Raw genomic sequence first — 25000 nt, 5'->3', positions numbered from 1 at the left:
AGGATGTAGAGAGAGGGGGATGTAGAGAGAGGAGGATGTAGAGAGAGGGGGATGTAGAGAGAGGGGGATGTAGAGAGAGGGGGATGTAGAGAGTGGAGGATGTAGAGAGAGGGGGATGTAGAGAGAGGGGGATGTAGAGAGAGGGGGATGTAGAGAGAGGGGGATGTAGAGAGAGGGGGATGTAGAGAGAGGAGGATGTAGAGAGAGGAGGATGTAGAGAGAGGGGGATGTAGAGAGAGGGGGATGTAGAGAGAGGAGGATGTAGAGAGAGGGGGATGTAGAGAGAGGAGGATGTAGAGAGAGGGGGATGTAGAGAGAGGAGGATGTAGAGAGAGGGGGATGTAGAGAGAGGAGGATGTAGAGAGAGGAGGATGTAGAGAGAGGGGGATGTAGAGAGAGGGGGATGTAGAGAGAGGGGGATGTAGAGAGAGGAGGATGTAGAGAGAGGAGGATGTAGAGAGAGGAGGATGTAGAGAGAGGGGGATGTAGAGAGAGGAGGATGTAGAGAGAGGAGGATGTAGAGAGAGGGGGATGTAGAGAGAGGAGGATGTAGAGAGAGGGGGATGTAGAGAGAGGAGGATGTAGAGAGAGGGGGAAGGGATGCAACGTTGATAATGCAAACTAGCACAGCCTATTGACTTTCACTTTCCTTCCCCTCTTTTCACAATTTGTGTTCTTTTTTTATTCCCTCTCTTTATTGCAGGGTTCCGTTGTGTGTCTCAGGAGGAGTTAAGATATGCAATAAAAACATGTTGATGACACACTTGGAACGATGAACACAAGTGTGTAACAGTACAAATATAAGCACCCCCAACTTTCGTTTGAGAAGTGGGGGGGTCCCCATTTTATTTGTATTTATATATTTATTAAATGATACAAATAAAATGGTGATCCCCCCACTTGGAGGCGTCCGCATGGTCCTAAAGCACACTGTCGCCTGGTTGTGTATCCCATTCCAATGATAAAACTAGGGGAGGAATGCCATTTCAGATTGTCACCCCCGTCCCCAGTAAAAGCTGTGCCCCTGCACACACACATGGATAGGAACATACACCCACATAGAAACACACACACCACAACCCAACCGCCCTATCTCCCTGGCAGCACCACCACTGCCCTGCAAATAACAGGAATATTCCACATTCAAAAATAAAGCCTACATCCTCCTCTATACATACTGCATGAGCCCGTGTGTGTATGTGTGTTTCTGTGTGTATGTTCCTGTACGTGTGTGTGTGTGTGTGTGTGCTTCTGTGTGTATGTTCCTATCCGTGTGTGTGTATGATAATAATTTGGTGGCGCTTATATTTGTTCTGTTAGACACTTGTTTTCATCGTTACAAGTGTGAAATCAAAATGTTTTTCTTGCATATCTTAACTCCTCCTGAGAAACCCGCAGGGAGTAGGGTCGTGGCCATTGTCACCAATGTCCCCCAGTGCCCCGCCTTGTTGGCTCCAGGAATCCAACCAGCAACCTTTAAGTTACTGCCCCAATGGTCGAACTTGAAGGCTACCATTGTGTGTTAGCCAGGCCTACCTCTCAGTGTAGTGGGCGTCTCTGTGCTGGGGCAGGCCCTGCTTGCGTCTCTGGCTGGACGAGCTGCCTGCCGAAGGGAGATGGGCCTCCAAACCTCCTGTGTTCCTCACTGCTGCCAGGGCCTCCTGGCGCACTCGCAACAGATCTAGAGAGGGGAGAGAGGGAGGGAGGGAGGGAGGGAGGGAGGGAGGGAGGGAGGGAGGGAGGGAGGGAGGGAGAAAGTTAAGCATAACTGGGCATAAGCAGCTATAAATTTCATTTCCTACAGCTTATATCTCATCCTAAAAGTGTGTTTCCCCCCCCATTTCATTCGAAATGCATGGAGAGTGTTTAAGGTTTAGCTGAAACTGGAGTGGTGCAGTACAATTGAAATGGGCTTCCTTTTGTGATATAAGTTGAGGATGTGTTTGAACGGGAGGTTTCTATCATTTTCTGCAGTTATGTGGAGTGAATGACTGTGTCCCAAAATGGCACCAACAGGGCACCTCCTGTTTATAACCTGACATTATAGAAACACACACGCACATGCGAGCACAGGTCCACATGTACACTACATACTGAACAATAGCACACACACACAAAATAAAGAGACACACCGAGTACCTAAATACTGGCACACTCATCGGAAAACACTCTCAAAACAGAGACACGCACGCACACAAACTTGCTTCCCCCCCCCCCCACCTCTCTCTCTCTCTCTCTTGCTTCCACACATTTACATCATTTTTTTTGAGACATTCAAAATGAAGTTAGATCTGGTTGGATAGAGAGAGAGCAAATTATATGGAGAGAGAGAAAAGGAGAGAAAAGGAGATGGATAGAGAGAGTGCAACTACCATGGAAAACCGGAATCTCAGGCAGCTGGAACCAGGAAGTCTTGGCCTTTGTTCCATGTTAGGACAGGGGAACTTCCCACATGGCCAAGAGGATCCATATTACCATGTATCTCTTCTCTCTCTCTCTTCCTCTCTCTGCCACCCTCCCTCCCCTCTCCCCGCTCTCTATCTCACACATTCTCCCCGTTCCCCTCTTTCCTACTCTCTCTCTCTCTCTCTCTCTCTCTCTCTCTCTCTCTCTCTCTCTCTCTCTCTCTCTGTCCCACTCTCTTTCTCTCTCCATCATTATCAGCCAGGCCAGGCCCCACCACGAGACAGGGCCTCTAATGAGAGGCTGTTAAAGAGAAAATCCATCCTGCTCTCTCCCTCTATCTTCACCCCCCTCTATCTATCTCCCTCTCTATCTCCCTCTCACACTTTCTCTCTCCTCCTTTTTTTAATTAGATCCCGTGGAAGCCAGGGGCCATTTCCGCCGCTGGTGTGTGTGTGTGTGCTGGGGCGTAGAGCGGGTGCTAGGGTCGGGGGTGGAGCGACAGATATTAATGTGGCCCAGCACAAGAGTATCGATCTGCTTGCTGCCGCGGGGGACTCGACTGGCGGCAGACTTCACCTCTAGATATAGGTCCCTCATGTTGACAATGGTCACCCAGCCCCCATCGATACTGCCTGGACTCTACCAGTCCCTATCTACACTGTCTGGACTCTACCAGTCCCTATCTACACTGTCTGGACTCTACCAGTCCCTATCTACACTGTCTGGACTCTACCAGTCCCTATCTACACTGTCTGGACTCTACCAGTCCCTATCTACACTGTCTGGACTCTACCAGTCCTTATCTACACTGTCTGGACTCTACCAGTCCCTATCTACACTGTCTGGACTCTACCAGTCCCTATCTACACTGTCTGGACTCTACCAGTCCCTATCTACACTGTCTGGACTCTACCAGTCCTTATCTACACTGTCTGGACTCTACCAGTCCCTATCTACACTGTCTGGACTCTACCAGTCCCTATCTACACTGTCTGGACTCTACCAGTCCCTATCTACACTGTCTGGACTCTACCAGTCCTTATCTACACTGTCTGGACTCTACCAGTCCCTATCTACACTGTCTGGACTCTACCAGTCCCTATCTACACTGTCTGGACTCTACCAGTCCCTATCTACACTGTCTGGACTCTACCAGTCCTTATCTACACTGTCTGGACTCTACCAGTCCCTATCTACACTGTATGGACTCTACCAGTCCTTATCTACACTGTCTGGACTCTACCAGTCCCTATCTACACTGTCTGGACTCTACCAGTCCTTATCTACACTGTCTGGACTCTACCAGTCCTTATCTACACTGTCTGGACTCTACCAGTCCCTATCTACCAGTCCCTATCTACACTGTCTGGACTCTACCAGTCCCTATCTACACTGTCTGGACTCTACCAGTCCCTATCTACACTGTCTGGACTCTACCAGTCCCTATCTACACTGTCTGGAATCTACCAGTCCCTATCTACACTGTCTGGACTCTACCAGTCCTTATCTACACTGTCTGGACTCTACCAGTCCCTATCTACACTGCCTGGACTCTACCAGTCCCTATCTACACTGTCTGGACTCTACCAGTCCCTATCTACACTGTCTGGACTCTACCAGTCCCTATCTACACTGTCTGGACTGTAGAGAGACCTAGGCTGAGATTCAATCTTAACATGCTTTTTTGGCTATGAACCTTTTAAAGGCGATGTTCCCACATTCACAGAGATCATACAGTGCCTTGCGAAAGTATTCGGCCCCCTTGAACTTTGCGAACTTTTGCCACATTTCAGGCTTCAAACATAAAGATATAAAACTGTATTTTTTTGTGAAGAATCAACAACAAGTGGGACACAATCATGAAGTGGAACGACATTTATTGGATATTTCAAACTTTTTTAACAAATCAAAAACTGAAAAATTGGGCGTGCAAAATTATTCAGCCCACTTAAGTTAATACTTTGTAGCGCCACCTTTTGCTGCGATTACAGCTGTAAGTCGCTTGGGGTAAAGGGAACACTAAAATAACACTAAAATAACACATCCTAGATCTGAATGAATGAAATATTCTTATTAAATACTTTTTTCTTTACATAGTTGAATGTGCTGACAACAAAATCACACAAAAATGATCAATGGAAATCAAATTTATCAACCCATGGTCTGGATTTGGAGTCACACTCAAAATTAAAGTGGAAAAACACACTACAGGCTGATCCAACTTTGATGTAATGTCCTTAAAACAAGTCAAAATGAGGCTCAGTAGTGTGTGTGGCCTCCACGTGCCTGTATGACCTCCCTACAACGCCTGGGCATGCTCCTGATGAGGTGGCAGATGGTCTCCTGAGGGATCTCCTCCCAGACCTGGACTAAAGCGTCCGCCAACTCCTGGACAGTCTGTGGTGCAATGTGGTGTTGGTGGATGGAGCGAGACATGATGTCCCAGATGTGCTCAACTGGATTCAGGTCTGGGGAACGGGCGGGCCAGTCCATAGCATCAATGCCTTCCTCTTGCAGGAACGGCTGACACACTCCAGCCACATGAGGTCTAGCATTGTCTTGCATTAGGAGGAACCCAGGGCCAACCGCACTAGCATATGGTCTCACAAGGGGTCTGAGGATCTCATCTCGGTACCTAATGGCAGTCAGGCTACCTCTGGCGAGCACATGGAGGGCTGTGTTGCCCCCCCAAAGAAATGCCACCCCACACCATGACTGACCCACCACCAAACCGGTCATGCTGGAGGATGTTGCAGGCAGCAGAACGTTCTCCACGGCATCTCCAGACTCTTGTCAAGTCTGTCACATGTGCTCAGTGTGAACCTGCTTTCATCTGTGAAGAGCACAGGGCGCCAGTGGCGAATTTGCCAATCTTGGTGTTCTCTGGCAAATGCCAAACATCCTGCACGGTGTTGGGCTGTAAGCACAACCCCCACCTGTGGACGTCGGGCCCTCATACCACCCTCATGGAGTCTGTTTCTGACCGTTTGAGCAGACACATGCACATTTGTGGCCTGTTGGAGGTCATTTTGCAGGGCTCTGGCAGTGCTCCTCCTTGCACAAAGGCGGAGGTAGCGGTCCTGCTGCTGGGTTGTTGCCCTCCTACGGCCTCCTCCACGTCTCCTGATGTACTGGCCTGTCTCCTGGTGGCGCCTCCATGCTCTGGACACTACGCTGACAGACACAGCAAACCTTCTTGCCACAGCTCGCATTGATGTGGCATCCTGGATGAGCTGCACTACCTGAGCCACTTGTGTGGGTTGTAGACTCCGTCTCATGCTACCACTAGAGTGAAAGCACTGCCAGCATTCAAAAGTGACCAAAACATCAGCCAGGAAGCATAGGAACTGAGAAGTGGTCTGTGGTCACCACCTGCAGAACCACTCCTTTATTGGGGGTGTTAATTGCCTATAATTGCCACCTGTTGTCTATTCCATTTGCACAACAGCATGTGACATTTATTGTCAATCAGTGTTGCTTCCTAAGTGGACAGTTTGATTTCACAGAAGTGTGATTGACTTGGAGTTACATTGTGTTGTTTAAGTGTTCCCTTTATTTTTTTGAGCAGTCTATATATATTTTTTTAACCTTTATTTAACTAAAGGCAAGTCAGTTAAGAACAAATTCTTATTTTCAATGACGGCCTAAGGACAGTAGGTTAACTGCCTTGTTCAGGGTCAGAACGACAGATTTTTACCTTGTAAGCTCGGGGATTCGATCTTGCAACCTTTTGGTTCCAAGTATAACGCTCTAACCACTAGGCTACCTGACGCCCCATTATTCACAATAAACACTACATATAGGACCCACCTACGCTGCTTGTCACCGAAAACCCTTGCTAACTTTTACAGGTGCACAATTGAGAGCATCCTGTCGGACAGTATCACCGCCTGGTACAGCAATTATACCGTTCACAACTGCAGGCCTCTCCAGAGGGTGGTGCGGGCTGCACAATGCAACACCGGGGGCAAACTACCTGCCCTTCAGGACACCTACAGCACCTGATGTCACAGGAAGACCAAAAAGATCATCAAGGACAATAACCACCCAAGCCACTGCCTGTTCACCCCGCTTCCATCCAGAAGGTGAGGTCAGTACAGGTGCATCAAAGCTGGGACAGAGAGATTGAACAACAGCTTCCATCTCAAGGTCATCAGATTGTTAAACAGCCATCACTAGCACAGAGAGGCGGCTGCCTACCTACAGACTTGATATCATTGGTCACTTTAATAAATGGAACACTACTCATTTTAATAATACCACTTTAATAATGTTTACATATCTTGCGTTACTCATCTCATATGTATATACTGTATTCTGTATCCTTCACTATCTATTCTTTACTATCTATTGCATCTTAGCCGCTCTGTCACTGCTCATCCATATATTTTATACTTACAGTGCCTTGCGAAAGTATTCGGCCCCCTTGAACTTTGCGACCTTTTGCCACATTTCAGGCTTCAAACATAAAGATATAAAACTGTATTTTTTTGTGAAGAATCAACAACAAGTGGGACACAATCATGAAGTGGAACGACATTTATGGGATATTTCAAACTTTTTTAACAAATCAAAAACTGAAATATTGGGCGTGCGAAATTATTCAGCCCCCTTAAATTAATACCTTGTAGCGCCACCTTTTGCTGCGATTACAGCTGTAAGTCGCTTGGGGTATGTCTCTATCAGTTTTGCACATCGAGAGACTGACATTTTTTCCCATTCCTCCTTGCAAAACAGCTCGAGCTCAGTGAGGTTGGATGGAGAGCATTTGTGAACAGCAGTTTTCAGTTCTTTCCACAGATTCTCGATTGGATTCAGGTCTGGACTTTGACTTGGCCATTCTAACACCTGGATATGTTTATTTTTGAACCATTCCATTGTAGATTTTGCTTTATGTTTTGGATCATTGTCTTGTTGGAAGACAAATCTCCGTCCCAGTCTCAGGTCTTTTGCAGACTCCATCAGGTTTTCTTCCAGAATGGTCCTGTATTTGGCTCCATCCATCTACCCATCAATTTTAACCATCTTCCCTGTCCCTGCTGAAGAAAAGCAGGCCCAAACCATGATGCTGCCACCACCATGTTTGACAGTGGGGATGGTGTGTTCAGGCTGATGAGCTGTGTTGCTTTTACGCCAAACATAACGTTTTGCATTGTTGCCAAAAAGTTCTATTTTGGTTTCATCTGACCAGAGCACCTTCTTCCACATGTTTGGTGTGTCTCCCAGGTGGCTTGTGGCAAACTTTAAACAACACTTTTTATGGATATCTTTAAGAAATGGCTTTCTTCTTGCCACTCTTCCATAAAGGCCAGATTTGTGCAATATACGACTGATTGTTGTCCTATGGACAGAGTCTCCCACCTCAGCTGTAGATCTCTGCAGTTCATCCAGAGTGATCATGGGCCTCTTGGCTGCATCTCTGATCAGTCTTCTCCTTGTATGAGCTGAAAGTTTAGAGGGACGGCCAGGTCTTGGTAGATTTGCAGTGGTCTGATACTCCTTCCATTTCAATATTATCGCTTGCACAGTGATCCTTGGGATGTTTAAAGCTTGGGAAATCTTTTTGTATCCAAATCCGGCTTTAAACTTCTTCACAACAGTATCTCGGACCTGCCTGGTGTGTTCCTTGTTCTTCATGATGCTCTCTGCGCTTTTAACAGACCTCTGAGACTATCACAGTGCAGGTGCATTTATACGGAGACTTGATTACACACAGGTGGATTGTATTTATCATCATTAGTCATTTAGGTCAACATTGGATCATTCAGAGATCCTCACTGAACTTCTGGAGAGAGTTTGCTGCACTGAAAGTAAAGGGGCTGAATAATTTTGCACGCCCAATTTTTCAGTTTTTGATTTGTTAAAAAAGTTTGAAATATCCAATAAATATAGTTCCACTTCATGATTGTGTCCCACTTGTTGTTGATTCTTCACAAAAAAATACAGTTTTATATCTTTATGTTTGAAGCCTGAAATGTGGCAAAAGGTCGCAAAGTTCAAGGGGGCCGAATACTTTCGCAAGGCACTGTATATATTCTTATCCCATTCCTTTACTAGATTGTGTGTATTAGGTTTTGTTGTGGAATTTATTAGATATTAGGTTTTGTTGTGGAATTGTTAGATATTACCTGTTAGGTACTGCTGCTCTGTCGGATCTAGAAGCATAAGCATTTCACTACACTGGCAATAACATCTGCTAACCATGTGTATGTGACCAATAAAATGTTATTTGATTTGACCTAATTATCTTATTACATGTCGGCTCAATCTGGAATTACCTTTAAATGTCAAGCTCGCTATGATGCCGATCTACTACTGATCGGATTGAATCCCTGCCCTAGGCATGGCTGGAGCAATAGCCTGCATATCCAGGAGCTCTCCCAATCCCACCCCTCTCTTTCTTTCTGTTGTGGCAATGGGCAGATATAAAAGTGGGCAGAATCTCAATTTCACTCTCTCTCTCTCTCTCTCTCTCTCTCTCTCTCGCTACATTATTCTCTTTAATGTAGGGTAGAGTAGGGTCACCTGGGGATATGCCCTCCAAGGGGGATCCAGCCAACCAAAACTATACAATGGAGAGGGGAGGAGGGGTAGGATGGGGTATAGAAATGGAACAGAAATGGAGAGAGAGAGAGAGAGAGAGAGAGAGAGAGAGAGAGAGAGAGAGGGAGAGAGATGGGAAAACAGATGGACAGACAGACACATAAACAGAAAGGTAGACACACACTCACTCAATGACAAACACATACAGACATAAACTGACACACACACACTCACACACACACACACAGTTATTTTGGAAAGTACCACTCTGGACCCATCCCGCTTATCACTCTTTTGTCCCATCCCAGTTTCCCTGCATCTTTTCACAAATTAGGCAGAAATCCCATCCATTAAGCTGTTCTCCATGTGAGACTGCAGAGTTATTCCCGTTATTCCTGTGAAAACAGCCACCCTATTCCCTACATATGGGCCCTGGTCAAAAGAAGAGCACTATATAGGTAATAGGGTGCCATTTGGAATGCAAATCAGGGTCTTTCTGCCTCCTATGCCAATGGATAAACAAGTAGATGCAGTGATGGAAAAACTAGAGCCAGAGGAAGTGAGTTCCCCAAGGCTGTTGACTATGGGCATTTGGAGATGTGTTCCAACCATGTGATCGTAACGACTAGATGGTAGACAGTGCAGCCCCACTTGGAGAGAAACAGAAAGAAGTACAGGAGAAACAAAACATGAGGCCCTCTTTCATCTTCCATGTCTACGTCCTTCTACTTTCTCTCCTCCAAATCTTCCTTCTTTATCTTCTGTCCTTTCATCATAACAGAGAGAGAGAGAGAGAGAGAGAGAGAGAGAGAGAGAGAGAGAGAGAGAGGAGGAGGTGGAGCCCCCCTGGCCACTTCCACTGCCCCTCTCCACCCTGTCAGGTCCAAGGAGAGCCCCCCGAATCAACACCTAATGCACACACACACACACACACACACACACACACACACACACACACACACACACACACACACACACACACACACACACACACACACACACACACACACACACACACGGCTCCATCTGGCCCCCTTCACACACACACTTTCATTTTCAGTGGCCTACACTTCAAATACATGAAAGGATGGTCTGCGGGGACCAAGGCGAAAGAGAAAGTCATAGAGAGGAAAAAAAAGAAAAGGAGGCGAGGGGGGGAAAGGGAGAATATAAAAGCACCCGTGTGCTTGGAGAGGGAGGTGTGTGAGAGAGGAGGTGGGGGGCAGGAGAAGGAGGGAGGGAGGGAGGGAGGGAGGGAGGGTTACAGGGGCCGACCGGAGCTCAGGTCAATGTCAAGGGGGCTCTCACTGGAGCGATTCAGATCAACCTCTCCAGGAAGAAACAGGGCCATCCCTCCATCCCTCCCTCCATCACACCACTCTATACCCTCAGAGGACAGGAGAGAGACAGAAAGAGGAAAGGAAGGGGGAGGGGTGGTAGAGTGTCGGGATGCGTGCTCCCCTGTGCGACGAATTGAGAGTTTTGGGGGGTTAAAAAAAAAAAAATATGACTATACTCAGGGAAAACCAATTAGTTGCTTAATTAAAAGAGCTTGGGGGAGAGGGAGAGAGGTGGAATAGTTTAATATGACAGAGTGAAATAGAAGAGGAGGGATGGACTGATATAGGTGCTGTAGGGTCATAAACTTGGCAACGCAGAAAAATCTGTTTTCTCTGCCTAACTTGGGGGGAAAGAAGCTTGTGTGTGTGTGTGTGTGTGTGTGTGTGTGTGTGTGTGTGTGTGTGTGTGTGTGTGTGTGTGTGTGTGTGTGTGTGTGTTTTAAATGGCACACATATATGTATATCATTTCCTGGTTATTACTGCCAAAAGGCAAACACATCATTAATGAATCCTCAACATTCACCCTGTGTCTTTTACTTGTCTTGCGCTAAGGAAAGGCAAGTCTACCTCTTTCGCTCATCTCTCTCCATTCTCTCCCTCCTTAAAATCTTGTTTTCTCTCCCTCTCTATTTATTTATTTTACACCTGGAAGGACTTCAGTAAGTCTGACTGTAGACAAACGGGAGTGTGAGCAGAGAGTAAAGGATTCAAACTCAGAGGGAGGAGGAGGAAAGAAAGAGAGAGAGAGAGAGAGAGAGAGAGAGAGAGAGAGAGAGAGAGAGAGAGAGAGAGAGAGAGAGTGAGAGAGAGAGAGAGCGAGAGAGAGAGCGAGAGAGAGAGAGAGAGCGAGAGAGAGAGCGAGAGAGAGAGAGAGAGAGAGAGAGAGAGAGAGAGAGAGAGAGCGAGCGCGAGCATCCCCACGAGACGTCTGCATTGCGCCACAGTGTCCGTCTTTAAAACAGGGAAGGAAAAACGAAGAATACTGCACCTTGGGCCATTAAACCCCCAGAATGCACTACACATCAGCCTTAATTCTTCTCGGATGCAGGGGAAGGCAATTAAAGCCTTTATTGGCTTCACCCCTTAGATTTGCAACCTGCAATTAAATATCATTACTAATCAAATTAAAATAAAAGTAGCTCAAACTATGATTGGGGTTGGGATGTGAAATTGGTTTGATTTATGCTACTGCGATGGGGGTCGTAAAACCTGGCGGCAATTAACCTTTTCACAGGTGAGTTCCAAATATCTCTAACGGTCGTTTAGCGTGAGTTGTTTTATGCACGTGAGGCACTCTCTGTTCCAAAATGTGATTGTTACGCAACAGGACAGTTAACCCGCGCTGCCCTCAAACCAAGGCACGCTGCCTGCTAATTATCTATGGGCTATGTTTCAACTTGTCTCTTTCAAATGACTTTTAACAAGTTTTATTTTCTAACAACAGCTCTTCATTAATTCACATAGAAGTAGCCCATTTCACTGTTGCGGGCAATTTATGTTTGAGGCTTTACTGAGCCGAGAGAACTTCTCTCTTCGAAGAGAGCCCAAGCACTTCCCCAAACTTTTTGCCCCTGGCACATTTTCTGGCTGGTGCTCGCATGGCCTTCATTGTTGTTTTCCTTGCAAATAGCTAATAACTTTGGACATGTGTGCGTTCCTATCAACCTAAGTGCCTTATTTTCTGTATATCATTTTGGCGTTTCTATGGTAGCATACCGTATGTATGTATGTATGGAGCATAATGTATTTACTGTTTTATTCACATGTTTTCAAGTACTGGTAACAAATCATGCATTCTGATTCTTGCATAGATTGTAATGGATACATATGATGTGTGTAAAATACTTTTTTTGAAGGTTGTACTGATTATGATGAGCTAATGCTAAGCTATTTGCCAGCTATTTGTGGCACCATGTTTGGTGACATTATAAAATGCATTCTGGATGTCACGTAAACGTCTGTCAGACCAAAGATGTTATTTACAAAATGAGGTGAAGGGATGGTTCACTCATCTTTCGAGTAAACTTCCAGAAGTGAATGAAGGGAAGTGAATGATCGTAGACGACACACCCCCTTCAACATGCAATCTGCAAACAGACCAAACTCATCTTGTCTCCTCTTCTTATCTTTGGTTGACGCAAAAAAAACAAACATGGCGGTATGCACAAACTACCCATCGTTGGATTACCTTCGATTTTTAGAAAGTGTTTTACTCAATTATTTTTTATTAATAGTGAGCTCACCCGTGATGTGATGAATTGTAAATCGTAGCTGCTATTAGCCAATTCATATTATAGTTACTGTCAGCCGAGAATTAGCTAAATATGACCGCTTGTGTTATGTAAATCTTTCCTCAGTTAGCGCTAGGACTAATGTAGCCTACATTTTCCGGTTTGTATGATTGTGTTATGCTGTCGCTACTTCTGTGAATGTTTGAACATTGCATTCATAAATAAACGGGTCACATTTAGGACATAACTTTGTAAGGACTGTGTTTGTGCAAAATGTTTCTGTGAAAAAACAGTGTGGCCATCTCAAACACTGACTGTTGCGTCAGTCGAAACTGGACGTTCAAAATAAGCATTCCAATCACACCGGCTTGAGCTTATGCACCCCTGTGTTGAGACGTGTCAATAGGTTAATGATACATTGTTTTAAAAATGGAGGAAAGGTTAACAATTGATGTCCCGCTAGTTTAAAGGGGCAGTGAAATGAAAACACATAAAAAATACAATTAGGCGACTTTTTTTTCTTTTTTGAGGTGATTCTTCTTCTTTATGAGGATTCTTCCATCTCTCCACTTCCAACCCAGGGAATTCATTGTACCATAAGTTAGTGCCTCTATACATTTCAACCTCAGAACAAAAAGAAAGAAAAAAGATACGTGGTTCCTATGGAGATTTACAAGGTTGGCTGGCAGCCAATGAGTGAGCGGCGGATCGATAGCGGCGGCGTCCTTGCATGCTGGTGGGGAGCATTGTTTACAACGGAACGCAGCGTCGGTCACAAATCACCCAGAGTGACATTGGGTGGACTGGCACCCCAAATAGAAATGTCAGCCGTGTCCATGCTGGAGATTTACACTGGGAGGGGTGGCACACACACAGACGCCACACGGGAAAGGCCATAACCCGGGGTTACTAGTGGTAGTGGTCGAGTAGGGTTAGGTGTGTGTCAGGCCAAGATAAAGTGTGTGTGGTGTGCAGTTTAGTACGCTGACTGAATCCTGAAGTGCTGATATAACAAACCCTGTTTTAGAGGATGACCAGACTCTGAGTCGGACAGCATGTCACCCCCCCCCACCCCCAGACACACACACACAGTTATTCTGGGAGGTCCCACTCTGGGTCTTGGTCAAATGAAGTGCACTACTGTATATACTGTAGGTAACACACACAAGTCTTACCATGGCTGGGCAGGCCCATGTTGTTGGCCAGCTGGTAGAGGCGCTGCTGCTGCTCCTCGCCCTGCTCGCTCAGCGCTGACATCATCCGCCTGTAGTGCTCCTCCGGGGTCATGTGACTGTGGCCGCCCCCCTCCAGCACAGGGGTGTGGGATTTCTCTGTAGGGGGGTCAGGAAGAGAGTTAGCTTACCGTCTACATTTGAGTAATTTAGCAGACATTATTATCCAGAGTAACTAGGGTTAAGTGCCTCGGTCAAGGGCACATCAACAGATTTTTCAACTAGTCGGCTCAGGGATTCGAAACAGTAACTCAACACAATCTCATTACCTTGCCACTAACTCGCCACTGTCACACTACTGAGTCACCACTATCTCATTCGCTCAACATTATCTCATCATTACCTCACCACTAACTCACCACTGGCTCACAACTATCTTACCATTAACCCTTTACACTCATGGGAATTGGCCTATATGGATAGGGTCAAATTGAAATGTTTCTAACAGAATAAATATAGAAACTATATGCAAAACCATGGTAGCAATTGAGAAGGAACCGTTTGGAGATTATGGGGAAATGATCAGACCAAAGGTGAGGACAAAACACTTCACCTGACTTGAGACTGAATCCAAACATTAAACTGTTGAATTTATGTGCATTTTTTATTTACTGTACTTTACGCCGCATTTGTTTATAATAAAATGTGAAAATACTCGGGATACAAAAATGATTTATTGTATTTTTTGTACACTGCTGCTACTCACTTTTTATTATCTATGCATAGTCACTTCACCCCTACCTACATGTACAAATGACCTCAACTAACCATATCCCCGCACACTGACTCGGTACCAACACCCCTTGTATATAGCCTCGTTATTGTTACGTTATTGTCACATTTTATTATTTTTTATTTTTTTACTTTAGTTTATTTGGTAAATATTTTCTTAACTCTTCTTGAACTGCACTGTTGGTTAAGGGCTTGTAAGTAAGCATTTCAAGGCAAGGTCTACACTTGTTGTATTCGCCACATGTGACAAATAATGTTGAATTTGAGTGTAGTTTTTTGTTTGGAACACAGCCCTGCGTCCTCACATCACACAATTACTGTTGTTTACAAAATCCCCAAACTTTCCATTATATATCACAATCTGGGTCAGGTGGGCATCATTTGAAAGTGTATTCAAATTGCCCACCTGACAAGTTAAGTTATAACTTCACAAGACACTTCAGACAAACAGATTGTAATTTTGGAGCACATAAAATGGAGTCATGTAGTGGTGTAAAGTTTCTAAGTAAAAATACTTTAAAGTACTACTTCAGTAGTTTTTTGGGGGGTATCTGTACTCTACTATTTATATTTCTGACAACTTTTCTTTTACTTCACTACATTCCAAAATAAAATATTGTTTTTTTTACTCAAAACATTTTCCCTGACACCCAAAAGTACTCGTTACATTTTGAATGCCTAGCAGGACAGGAAAACGGTTGAATTCACATACAGTTGAAGTCTGAAGTTTACATACACTTAGGTTGGAGTCATTAAAACTAGTTTTTCAACCACTCCACAAATTTCTCGTTAACAAACTATAGTTTTGGCAAGTCGGTTAGGACATCTACTTTGTGCATGACACAAGTAATTTTTCCTACAATTGTTAACAGACAGATTATTTCACTTATAATTCACTGTATCACAATTCCAGTGGGTCAGAAGTTTACATACACTAAGTTGACTGTGTCTTTAAAATTCCAGAAAATGATGTCATAGCTTTAGAAGCTTCTGATAGGCTAATTGAGATCATTTGAGTCAATTGGAGGTGTATCTGTGGATGTATTTTAAGGCCTACCATCAAACTCAGTGCCTCTTTGCTTGACATCATGGGAAAATCAAAAGAAATCAACCAAGACCTCAGAAAAAAATTTAGACCTCCACAAGTCTGGTTCATCCTTGGGAGCAATTTTCAAACGCCTGAAGGTACCACGTTCATCTGTACAAACAATAGTACGTAAATATAAACACCATGGGACCACGCACCATCATACCGCTCAGGAAGGAGACGCATTCTGTCTGCTAGAAATGAACGTACTTTGGTACGAAATGTGCAAATCAATCCCAGAACAACAGCAGAGGACCTTTTGGAGATGCTGGAGGAAACAGGTACAAAAGTATCTATATCCACATAACCTGAAAGGCCACTCAGCAAGGAAGAAGTCACTGCTCCAAAACTGCCATAAAAAAGCCAGACTACGATTTGCAACTGCACATGGGGACAAAGATCGTACTTTTTTGGAGAAATGTCCTCTGGTCTGATGAAACAAAAATATAACTGTTCGTTATGTTTGTAGCAAAAAGGGGGAGGCTTGCAAGCCGAAGAACACCATCCCAACCGTGAAGCACGGGGGTGGCAGCATCATGTTCTGGGGATGCTTTGCTGCAGGAGGGACTGGTGCATCAAAAATATGTGCTTCCACACCTGCATTGCTTGCTATTTGGGGTTTTAAGCTGTGTTTCTGTACAGCACTTTGATGTATCAGCTGATGTAAGAAGGGCTATATAAATACATTTGATTTGAAATTAGATTTGATTGAAACAACATCTCAAGACATCAGTCAGGAAGTTAAAGCGTGGTAGTAAATGGGTCTTCCAAATGGACAATGACCCCAAGCATACTTCCAAAGTTGTGGCAAAATGGCTTAAGGACAACAAATTCAAGGTATTGGAGTGGCCATCACAAAGCCCTGACCTCAATCATATAGAAAATGTGTGGGCAGAACTGAAAAAGCATGTGCAAACAAGGAGGCCTTACAAACCTGACTCAGTTACACCAGCTCTGTCAGGAGGAATGGGCCAAAATTCACCCAACTTATTATGGGAAGCTTGTGGAAGGCTACCCAAAACATTTGACCCAAGTTAAACAATTTAAAGGCAATGCTACCAATTACTAATTGAGTGTATGTAAACTTCTGACCCACTGGGAATGTAATGAAAGAAATAAAAGCTGAAATAAATAATTATCTTTACTCTTATTCTGACATTTCACATTATTAAAATTAAGTGGTGATCCTAACTGATCTAAGACAGTTTTTACTAGGATTAAATGTCAGAAATGGTGAATTTTTTTATTTGGCTAAGGAGTATGTAAACTTCCGACTTCAACTGTACTTATGAAGAGAACATCCCTGGTTATCCCTACTGCCTCTGATCTAGTAGACTCACTAAACACACATACTTTGTTTCTAAACGATGTTGGAGTGTCGGAATGTGTCTCTGGCTAGCCGTAAAAAAAAAGAAAAAAAAGAAAATGGTGCTTTTACTTTTGATACATAAGTATATTTAAAACCAAAAAACTTTTACTCAATTAATATTTTACTGGGTGACTTTCACTTTTACTTGAGTCATTTTCTATTAAGGTACCTTTACTTTTACACGAGTATGAAAATTGTGTACTTTTCCACCACTGGTATCATGAGTGCATCAAGTGCATGTTCTGCTGCTCATACCCAGGGTATGTGTAACTGTACGTCAAACATTGGCTCATTCTGTTCAGGACAACCCAGGGTATGACACGTCATTCCTTGTAACTGTACGCCAAACATTGGCTCATTCTGTTCAGGACAACCCAGGGTATGACACGTCATTCCTTGTAACTGTACGTCAAGCATTGGCTCATTCTGTTCAGGACAACCCAGGGTATGACACGTCATTCCTTGTAACTGTACGTCAAACATTGGCTCATTCTGTTCAGGACAACCCAGGGTATGACACGTCATTCCTTGTAACTGTACGTCAAACATTGGCTCATTCTGTTCAGGACAACCCAGGGTATGACACGTCATTCCTTGTAACTGTACGTCAAACATTGGCTCATTCTGTTCAGGACAACCCAGGGTATGACACGTCATTCCTTGTAACTGTACGTCAAACATTGGCTCATTCTGTTCAGGACAACCCAGGGTATGACACGTCATTCCTTGTAACTGTACGCCAAACATTGGCTCATTCTGTTCAGGACAACCCAGGGTATGACACGTCATTCCTTGTAACTGTACGTCAAACATTGGCTCATTCTGTTCAGGACAACCCAGGGTATGACACGTCATTCCTTGTAACTGTACGTCAAACATTGGCTCATTCTGTTCAGGACAACCCAGGGTATGACACGTCATTCCTTGTAACTGTACGCCAAACATTGGCTCATTCTGTTCAGGACAACCCAGGGTATGACACGTCATTCCTTGTAACTGTTCGCCAAACATTGGCTCATTCTGTTCAGGACAACCCAGGGTATGACACGTCATTCCTTGTAACTGTACGCCAAACATTGGCTCATTCTGTTCAGGACAACCCAGGGTATGACACGTCATTCCTTGTAACTGTTCGCCAAACATTGGCTCATTCTGTTCAGGACAACCCAGGGTATGACACGTCATTCCTTGTAACTGTACGCCAAACATTGGCTCATTCTGTTCAGGACAACCCAGGGTATGACACGTCATTCCTTGTAACTGTACGCCAAACATTGGCTCATTCTGTTCAGGACAACCCAGGGTATGACACGTCATTCCTTGTAACTGTTCGCCAAACATTGGCTCATTCTGTTCAGGACAACCCAGGGTATGACACGTCATTCCTTGTAACTGTACGCCAAACATTGGCTCATTCTGTTCAGGACAACCCAGGGTATGACACGTCATTCCTTGTAACTGTACGCCAAACATTGGCTCATTCTGTTCAGGACAACCCAGGGTATGACACGTCATTCCTTGTAACTGTACGCCAAACATTGGCTCATTCTGTTCAGGACAACCCAGGGTATGACACGTCATTCCTTGTACCTCTACGTCAAACATTGCGATCATAAATGTTGATGCTGTAAATCAAATGAGTTTTCAAATATGGAAATGTGAAGTGCACATTTGGACTCACGGGTGTGTGGTTTGCTTGTACGACATCAAAGTGGTATTTATTGTAATCCTCAAAGTCTCATCTTTCAGAACACATCGAGTCATTTCAATTAACACCATTAAAGTCGCCCAGTTAGCGGGAGGGATGGGGGCATCTTTTTGTTGCGTGTGGTACACACTTTTAAAATGGCTGTCAGTTGAATCCCATACAGCGCTGTAAAGTGACGAGCCTGAGCTCTGACTTCATAAATAGTATGTTACTGTACAGCCACTGAGTTACGATTTAGGAGCTTATCAGCGACCAAATCTGCCATTTTCAAACTGTATACGGGATGACAGGGTCTGCGAGTGTAAAGGGCTACCTCACCACTACCTCACCATGAACTAAAAACTCACCACTATCTCACCATGAACTAAAAACTCACCACTATCTCACCATGAACTAAAAACTCACCGCTATCTCACCATGAACTAAAAACTCACCACTATCTTACCATGAACTAAAAACTCACAACTATCTCACCATGAACTAAAAACTCACAACTATCTCACCATGAACTAAAAACTCACCACTATCTCACCATGAACTAAAAACTCACAACTATCTCACCATGAACTAAAAACTCACAACTATCTCACCATGAACTAAAAACTCACCACTATCTCACCATGAACTAAAAACTCACCACTATCTCACCATGAACTAAAAACTCACCACTATCTCACCATGAACTAAAAACTCACCACTATCTCACCATGAACTAAAAACTCACCACTATCTCACCATGAACTAAAAACTCACCACCATGAACTAAAAACTCACCACTATCTCACCATGAACTAAAAACTCACCACTATCTCACCATAAACTAAAAACTCACCACTATCTCACCATGAACTAAAAACTCACCACCATGAACTAAAAACTCACAACTATCTCACCATGAACTAAAAACTCACCACTATCTCACCATGAACTAAAAACTCACCACCACAAACTAAAAACTCACCACTATCTCACCATGAACTAAAAACTCACCACCACGAACTAAAAACTCACCACTATCTCACCATGAACTAAAAACTCACCACCATGAACTAAAAACTCACCACTATCTCACCATGAACTAAAAACTCACAACTATCTCACCATGAACTAAAAACTCACAACTATCTCACCATGAACTAAAAACTCACCACTATCTCACCATGAACTAAAAACTCACCACTATCTCACCATGAACTAAAAGCTCACCACTATCTTACCATGAACTAAAGACTCACCACTATCTCACCCTGAAATAAAAAAAATACCAAAACAAGGTGCTCAATCCAAAGTTATCTCTCTTCAAAACAAAGACTATTCATAAATAATTATAGTCCATCAGCAAACAATGGGTCAGACATTCACCAAATATATATCAAAAAGGTTTACTATGTACTCAATAGTATAATGCAACCCACTATCACAAATTATTTGGAAATAGACACAAATAACTAACGTGAAAATTTGTGACAGACACACGAAAAGAAAAATGACGTGTGTCCACCACATGATTTTGCATACAGTGCATTTCAAACACAGACGAAGGCAGTAGGTTATTTAACCCTTTAAGTACTTAGCTAGCATGTTAGCTGATCCTAACCCCTAGCCCTAGCCCTAGCCCTATCCTTAACCCATAGCCTAGCCACCTAGCTAACCCCCCCCAAAAAATGTGTGTGCCTGTCACAATTTTCGACTAGACTATTTCACGATAATCTGTGACAGTGTGCTGTATAATGAGTTGGTGAGGGGTAATGTAGAAGTCACTCTGATCTTATACATAGTTGTTTCTTGAGTATAAATGTATGTATGTATGTATGTGCGTGTGTGTGTGTGTGTGTGTGTGTGTGTGTGGTGTGATACGCTGTGTAAGAAGCGGGTGTGATGTGCGCTATCCTCTCTCTATCGCTTCTTTTTTCTCCTCTCTTTCCTCTCTCCCCCATCTCTCTCTTCCCCCCTCCACCTCCTTCCCCACATCTCTCTCTCTCTCTCTCTCTCTCTCTCTCTCTCTCTCTCTCTCTCTCTCTCTCTCTCTCTCTCTCTCTCTCTCTCTCTCTCTCTCTATGATACTGGGAGTAGAGGAAAAGAGGAGGAGGTAAAGGAGGGTGGAGGTTTGGGAGAGAGGGGAGGGAGGGTGGAGGTGGTTGGCGTTTGAAGGGGAAGGTGATGAGGAAGCCATTATTTTTACCATCTCCTCATTGAAACCTGAGCCTGACCCCAGGCAGGTGGGAGAAGGAGGGGGAAGGGGGAGGATAACTCTGCCAATAACTCTGCCAAGTTCCAACTAATCCACCCACCCAGGGAACCTAAGGTGTGTGTGCGGGCGGGCATGCAAGCACATTTGTTTATACCTATGCACAATGTGGTATTTGCATGATTGTCTTAGTTTATTAGTGCCTGTATGATTGTGTCTTATGACGCAAGTGTGTGTGTGTGTGTGTGTGTGTGCAAACTACTTGTCTCTGCCCGTCTGCATTTCTCTCTCTATAAGCTCTGCTCAGGTGCCAACTCCGCCAAAGATTGAAAAACAGTCAGTGGGCCAAACCAAACCCCCCCCCCCTCTCTCTCTCTCTCTCTCTCCACCTCTCTCACTCTCCACCCCTCTCTCTCTCTCTCTCTCTCTCTCTCTCTCAGCCCCCCATCTATCTCTTTATCTCTCCGTTTTCTGTTTCCATGGGTCATTAATGCCTTATATTCACCCTTCAGGTGAGACACACATAAACACAGACACACACTCACACATACACACACACACTCCCTCCCACACACGACCCTGTGCGGCGTCAGTGTTTGGGTGTGGATGTGGCTCAGAGGGCTGAGACATTAGCTCAGCAGTGTTCTAAATCTTAGTTAATCCACCTCTCCTGCTGCAGAGTCAAACACACACACACACACGCGCATACACACACACACACGCATACTCACATACACACACATGCACGTTCACATGCACATGAACGCACACTCATACACTCAGAGTGGCTGTAGTGTCTGTAAGTGGAGGCTCTAATTGATGTGGCCTCAGTCAGGGCTTTGCTAGGTCAGAGGTCATACAGAAGGCAAAGGTCACTGAACACGGCACAGAAATCCACTCTACTCAACACACACCTCAACGTCACATAGACGTCCTAAATGGCATCCAATTCCCTATTTAGTGCATTCCTTTTGACCGGGGCGCCATTTGACATTATGTCAAAATTGATATTTTTAATCAACTCAATGACACAAGGTCATTTCTAAGTTTGAAGCATTTACATTTTAAAGTTATAGCTAACTAAGATAGTTTTGCACAGTGTGTTTGTGTGGTGCGCTGTTTCGTTATGTGCGTGGCATGTGCTGTCTTCTCATGTGTGCATGCATGTAATTTGTGGCTCCCTAGAGATGGGGCAGGATAGGAGTGGGCTGCCCTTGGCTTTGCCTGCTGTACAATGCATCAGTGACTGAGGAAGTCTTCCCCAGGACCCCGGAGACAAGACAGGGTGGACAAGACGGCCCCTCACAGGGATCGCAGTTTCATTCCACACAAGGGAGAAATTAAACGGGAGGGAAGCGGCTGGATAAGAGGGGAAAGGAAGTGACAATTCATAATGGCATTCCCAACTCTCACGGTCTATGGTGAACACACAGACTGTGTGTGTGTGTGTGTGTGTGTGTGTGTGTGTTTTTGTGTGTGTGTGTGTGTGTGCGCGCGCACGGCGGCTAACCTCACTGTTACACTGACCCCATGCTGTCACTCAACACCAGCTCACACTTTCTGTAAATCAATGAAGCTCCACTCCTCCTCTCCCTCTACTCCTCTCTATCCCTCCTCTCCTCTATCCTTCTCTCATGTTCCTTTGTCCACCAACCTTCCTTTTAAAAATAATGGACATATTTCAACACATCAGTAACATCACACACACAGTGCAATCTTACCTTTGGGGGAAACGCTGCGCGACTTCTTGATGTCCGAGGGGCACTTGCTGCTGCTGTTGGGGGAGTAGGCTCTCCTCTTGCCTAGAAGGTTATCTGTGAACAGTCACGCAGACACATAGTGGTCAGTTAAGGCCTCCAAGTACACAGAGGTTCACCTATCTGTCTCCTGCTCTTTTCTTTATGTACCTGAGTACATGGTTGAGAGAGGTGCGTACGTATGTATGTGGGGAGAGGGAATTATGTTGCTCTTTCACTCTTTCTTCCACACTATTCCTAACATTCTATCTTGTATTCCCTCTTTTCTGTCTCTCTCTCCCCCATCTCTCTCTCTCTCTCTCTCTCTCTCTCTCTCTCTCTCTCTATTGCTCACGTCAGTCATCACTATTAGAATGAATGTCCCAAACCTCACAGTCAAAGAGGAGCAGTCAGAGTCAAGGGAAAGTCAACCTTCCGTCCTCCTTTCATCACAAATCTTAGGTAGCCTTCGTTCTTCTTTAGTTCAGTGCATCATGTCTCTGCCCTGCGTTTTCCCATCTCTCTCCACTCTCTTTCACAGAAACACAAACACACACTGTTCCTCTCGCTTTACCTCTCCCTCTCCCTCTCTCTCTCCCTCTCTCTCTCCCTCTCCCTCTCTCTCTCCCTCTCCCTCTCTCTCTCCCTCTCTCTCTCTCTCCCTCTCTCTCCCTCTCCCTCTCTCTCTCCCTCTCCCTCTCTCTCTCTCTCTTTACCCTGTAGGTGCGTTTGAACACTCTTCCCATCGGAGTATGGGGGAGTTTTCTCGCCTCTCATTAACACCCACTCCCTCCTCTTTACCCACTCCCCCCCTGTCGCCAGAGAGGAGAGCATCTAGTGTACAATTACAGCACCAACCTCCTCTACTACCCTCTTCCCCCTTCTCCCTCAATCCCCCCATCCCGGCCCCAAACAAACCTCAAATCAATATCCGCCTAATAAGAGTGGGTGTTGATGCAGAGCGCAACACATGCGGTGCGAGCAGGAAGGAAGAAGCCTTTTGTCATGCTCTCTCTCTTTATGTATCTCTCTCTAGTCCTCTCTCTCCTTCTCATTTACATTCAAATGGGCTTTATTGGCATGGGAAACATGTTTAAATTGCCAAAGCAAGTGAAAGAGTTTCAAAAGAAAAGAGTCATTTCAAATGTTATATTATTGGCTATGTACAGTGTTGTGACAACATGCACATAGTTTAAATACAAAAGGGAAAATAAGATAACAGATAAATATAGGTTGTATTTACAATAGTGCTTGCTCTTTTTGCATGGCAACAGGTCACAAATCTTGCTGCTGTGATGCCACACTGTGGTATTTTACTTTAACAGATATGGGAGTTTATCAACATTTAAATTGCTTTCAAATTATTTGTGAGTCTGTGTAATCTGAGGGAAATATGTCTCTCTTATATCGTTGCACATTTTGCAGAGGTTAGGAGGTGCAGTTCAGTTTCCACCTCATTTTGTGGACAGTCTGCATATAGCCTGTCTTCTCTCGAGAGCCAGATCTACTATCTATGGCAACCTCTATGAACAGCAAGGCTGTACTCACTGAGTCTGTACATAGTCAAAGCGTTTCTTAATTTTGGGTCAGTCACGGTGGTCTAGTATTCTGACACTGTGTACTCTCTGTTTAAGGCGGATAGCATTCCAGTTTTTGGATTCATTATTTCCAATGTGTCAAATCAAATCACATGTTATTTGTCACATGCGTCGAATACAAACAGGTGCAGACCTTACAGTGAAATGCTACAAGCCCTTAAACAACAATGCAGTTTTAAGAAAAATAAGTGTGATTAGCTGTTCAGGAGTCTTATGGCTTGGGGGTAGTAGTTATTAACAAGCCTTTTGGACTTAGACTTGATGCTCCGGTACCGTTTGCAATGCGTTAGCAGAGAGAACAGTCTATGACTAGGGTGGCTGGAGTCTTTGGCAATTTTTAGGGCCTTCCTCTTACACCGCCTGGTATAGAGGTCCTGGATGGGAGGAAGCTTGGCCCCAGTGATGTACTGGGCCGTACACACTACCCTCTGTAGTGCCTTGTGGTTGGAGGCCGAGCAGTTGATGCAACCAGTCAGGATGCTCTCGATGGTGCAGCTGTAGAACTTTTTGAGGATCTGAGGACCAATGCCAAATCTTTTCAGTCTCCTAATGAGGGAAAGGTTGTTATCCTGGCACCACACTGTCAGGTCTCTGACCTCCCTATAGGCTGTCTCATCGTTGTCAGAGATCAGGCCTACCACTGTTGTGTCGTCGGCAAACTTAATGATGGTGTTGGAGTCTTGCTTGGCCACGCAGTCATGGGTGAACAGGGAGTACAGGAGGGGACTGAGCACGCACCCCTGAAGGGCCCCTGTGTTGAGGATCAGCGTGGCAGTGTAATTCTCTTTTTGTTTTCTCATTATTTGATTGGGTCCTAATGGTGTTTCTG

The 25000-nt window shown here is 44.6% G+C and overlaps 1 protein-coding gene across 5 annotated transcripts in view; it reads right to left on the bottom strand.

Annotated features, from left to right (window-relative positions):
* The window catches only part of LOC139416467 (sterile alpha motif domain-containing protein 11-like), a 91829-nt gene that overhangs the window by 19099 nt on the left and 47730 nt on the right, over positions 1 to 25000 (bottom strand). For 4 of the 5 annotated variants that reach the window (XM_071165091.1, XM_071165094.1, XM_071165092.1 and 1 more), the window contains exons 5-7: positions 22559 to 22651; positions 13697 to 13852; positions 1537 to 1681 (exon numbers count right to left, since the gene is read on the bottom strand). In XM_071165091.1, the coding sequence (XP_071021192.1) occupies positions 1537 to 1681; positions 13697 to 13852; positions 22559 to 22651 (394 nt within the window). The remainder of the gene's footprint in view (positions 1 to 1536; positions 1682 to 13696; positions 13853 to 22558; positions 22652 to 25000) is intronic. The other variant, XM_071165093.1, reaches the window with a different exon arrangement.

Source organism: Oncorhynchus clarkii, chromosome 9 (assembly GCF_045791955.1).
Source record: "Oncorhynchus clarkii lewisi isolate Uvic-CL-2024 chromosome 9, UVic_Ocla_1.0, whole genome shotgun sequence".
In the NCBI taxonomy this organism is placed as follows: Eukaryota; Metazoa; Chordata; class Actinopteri; order Salmoniformes; family Salmonidae; genus Oncorhynchus; species Oncorhynchus clarkii.
Note: the sequence above shows the minus strand (reverse complement) of the source record. Positions and strands in the feature narration are given on the sequence as shown.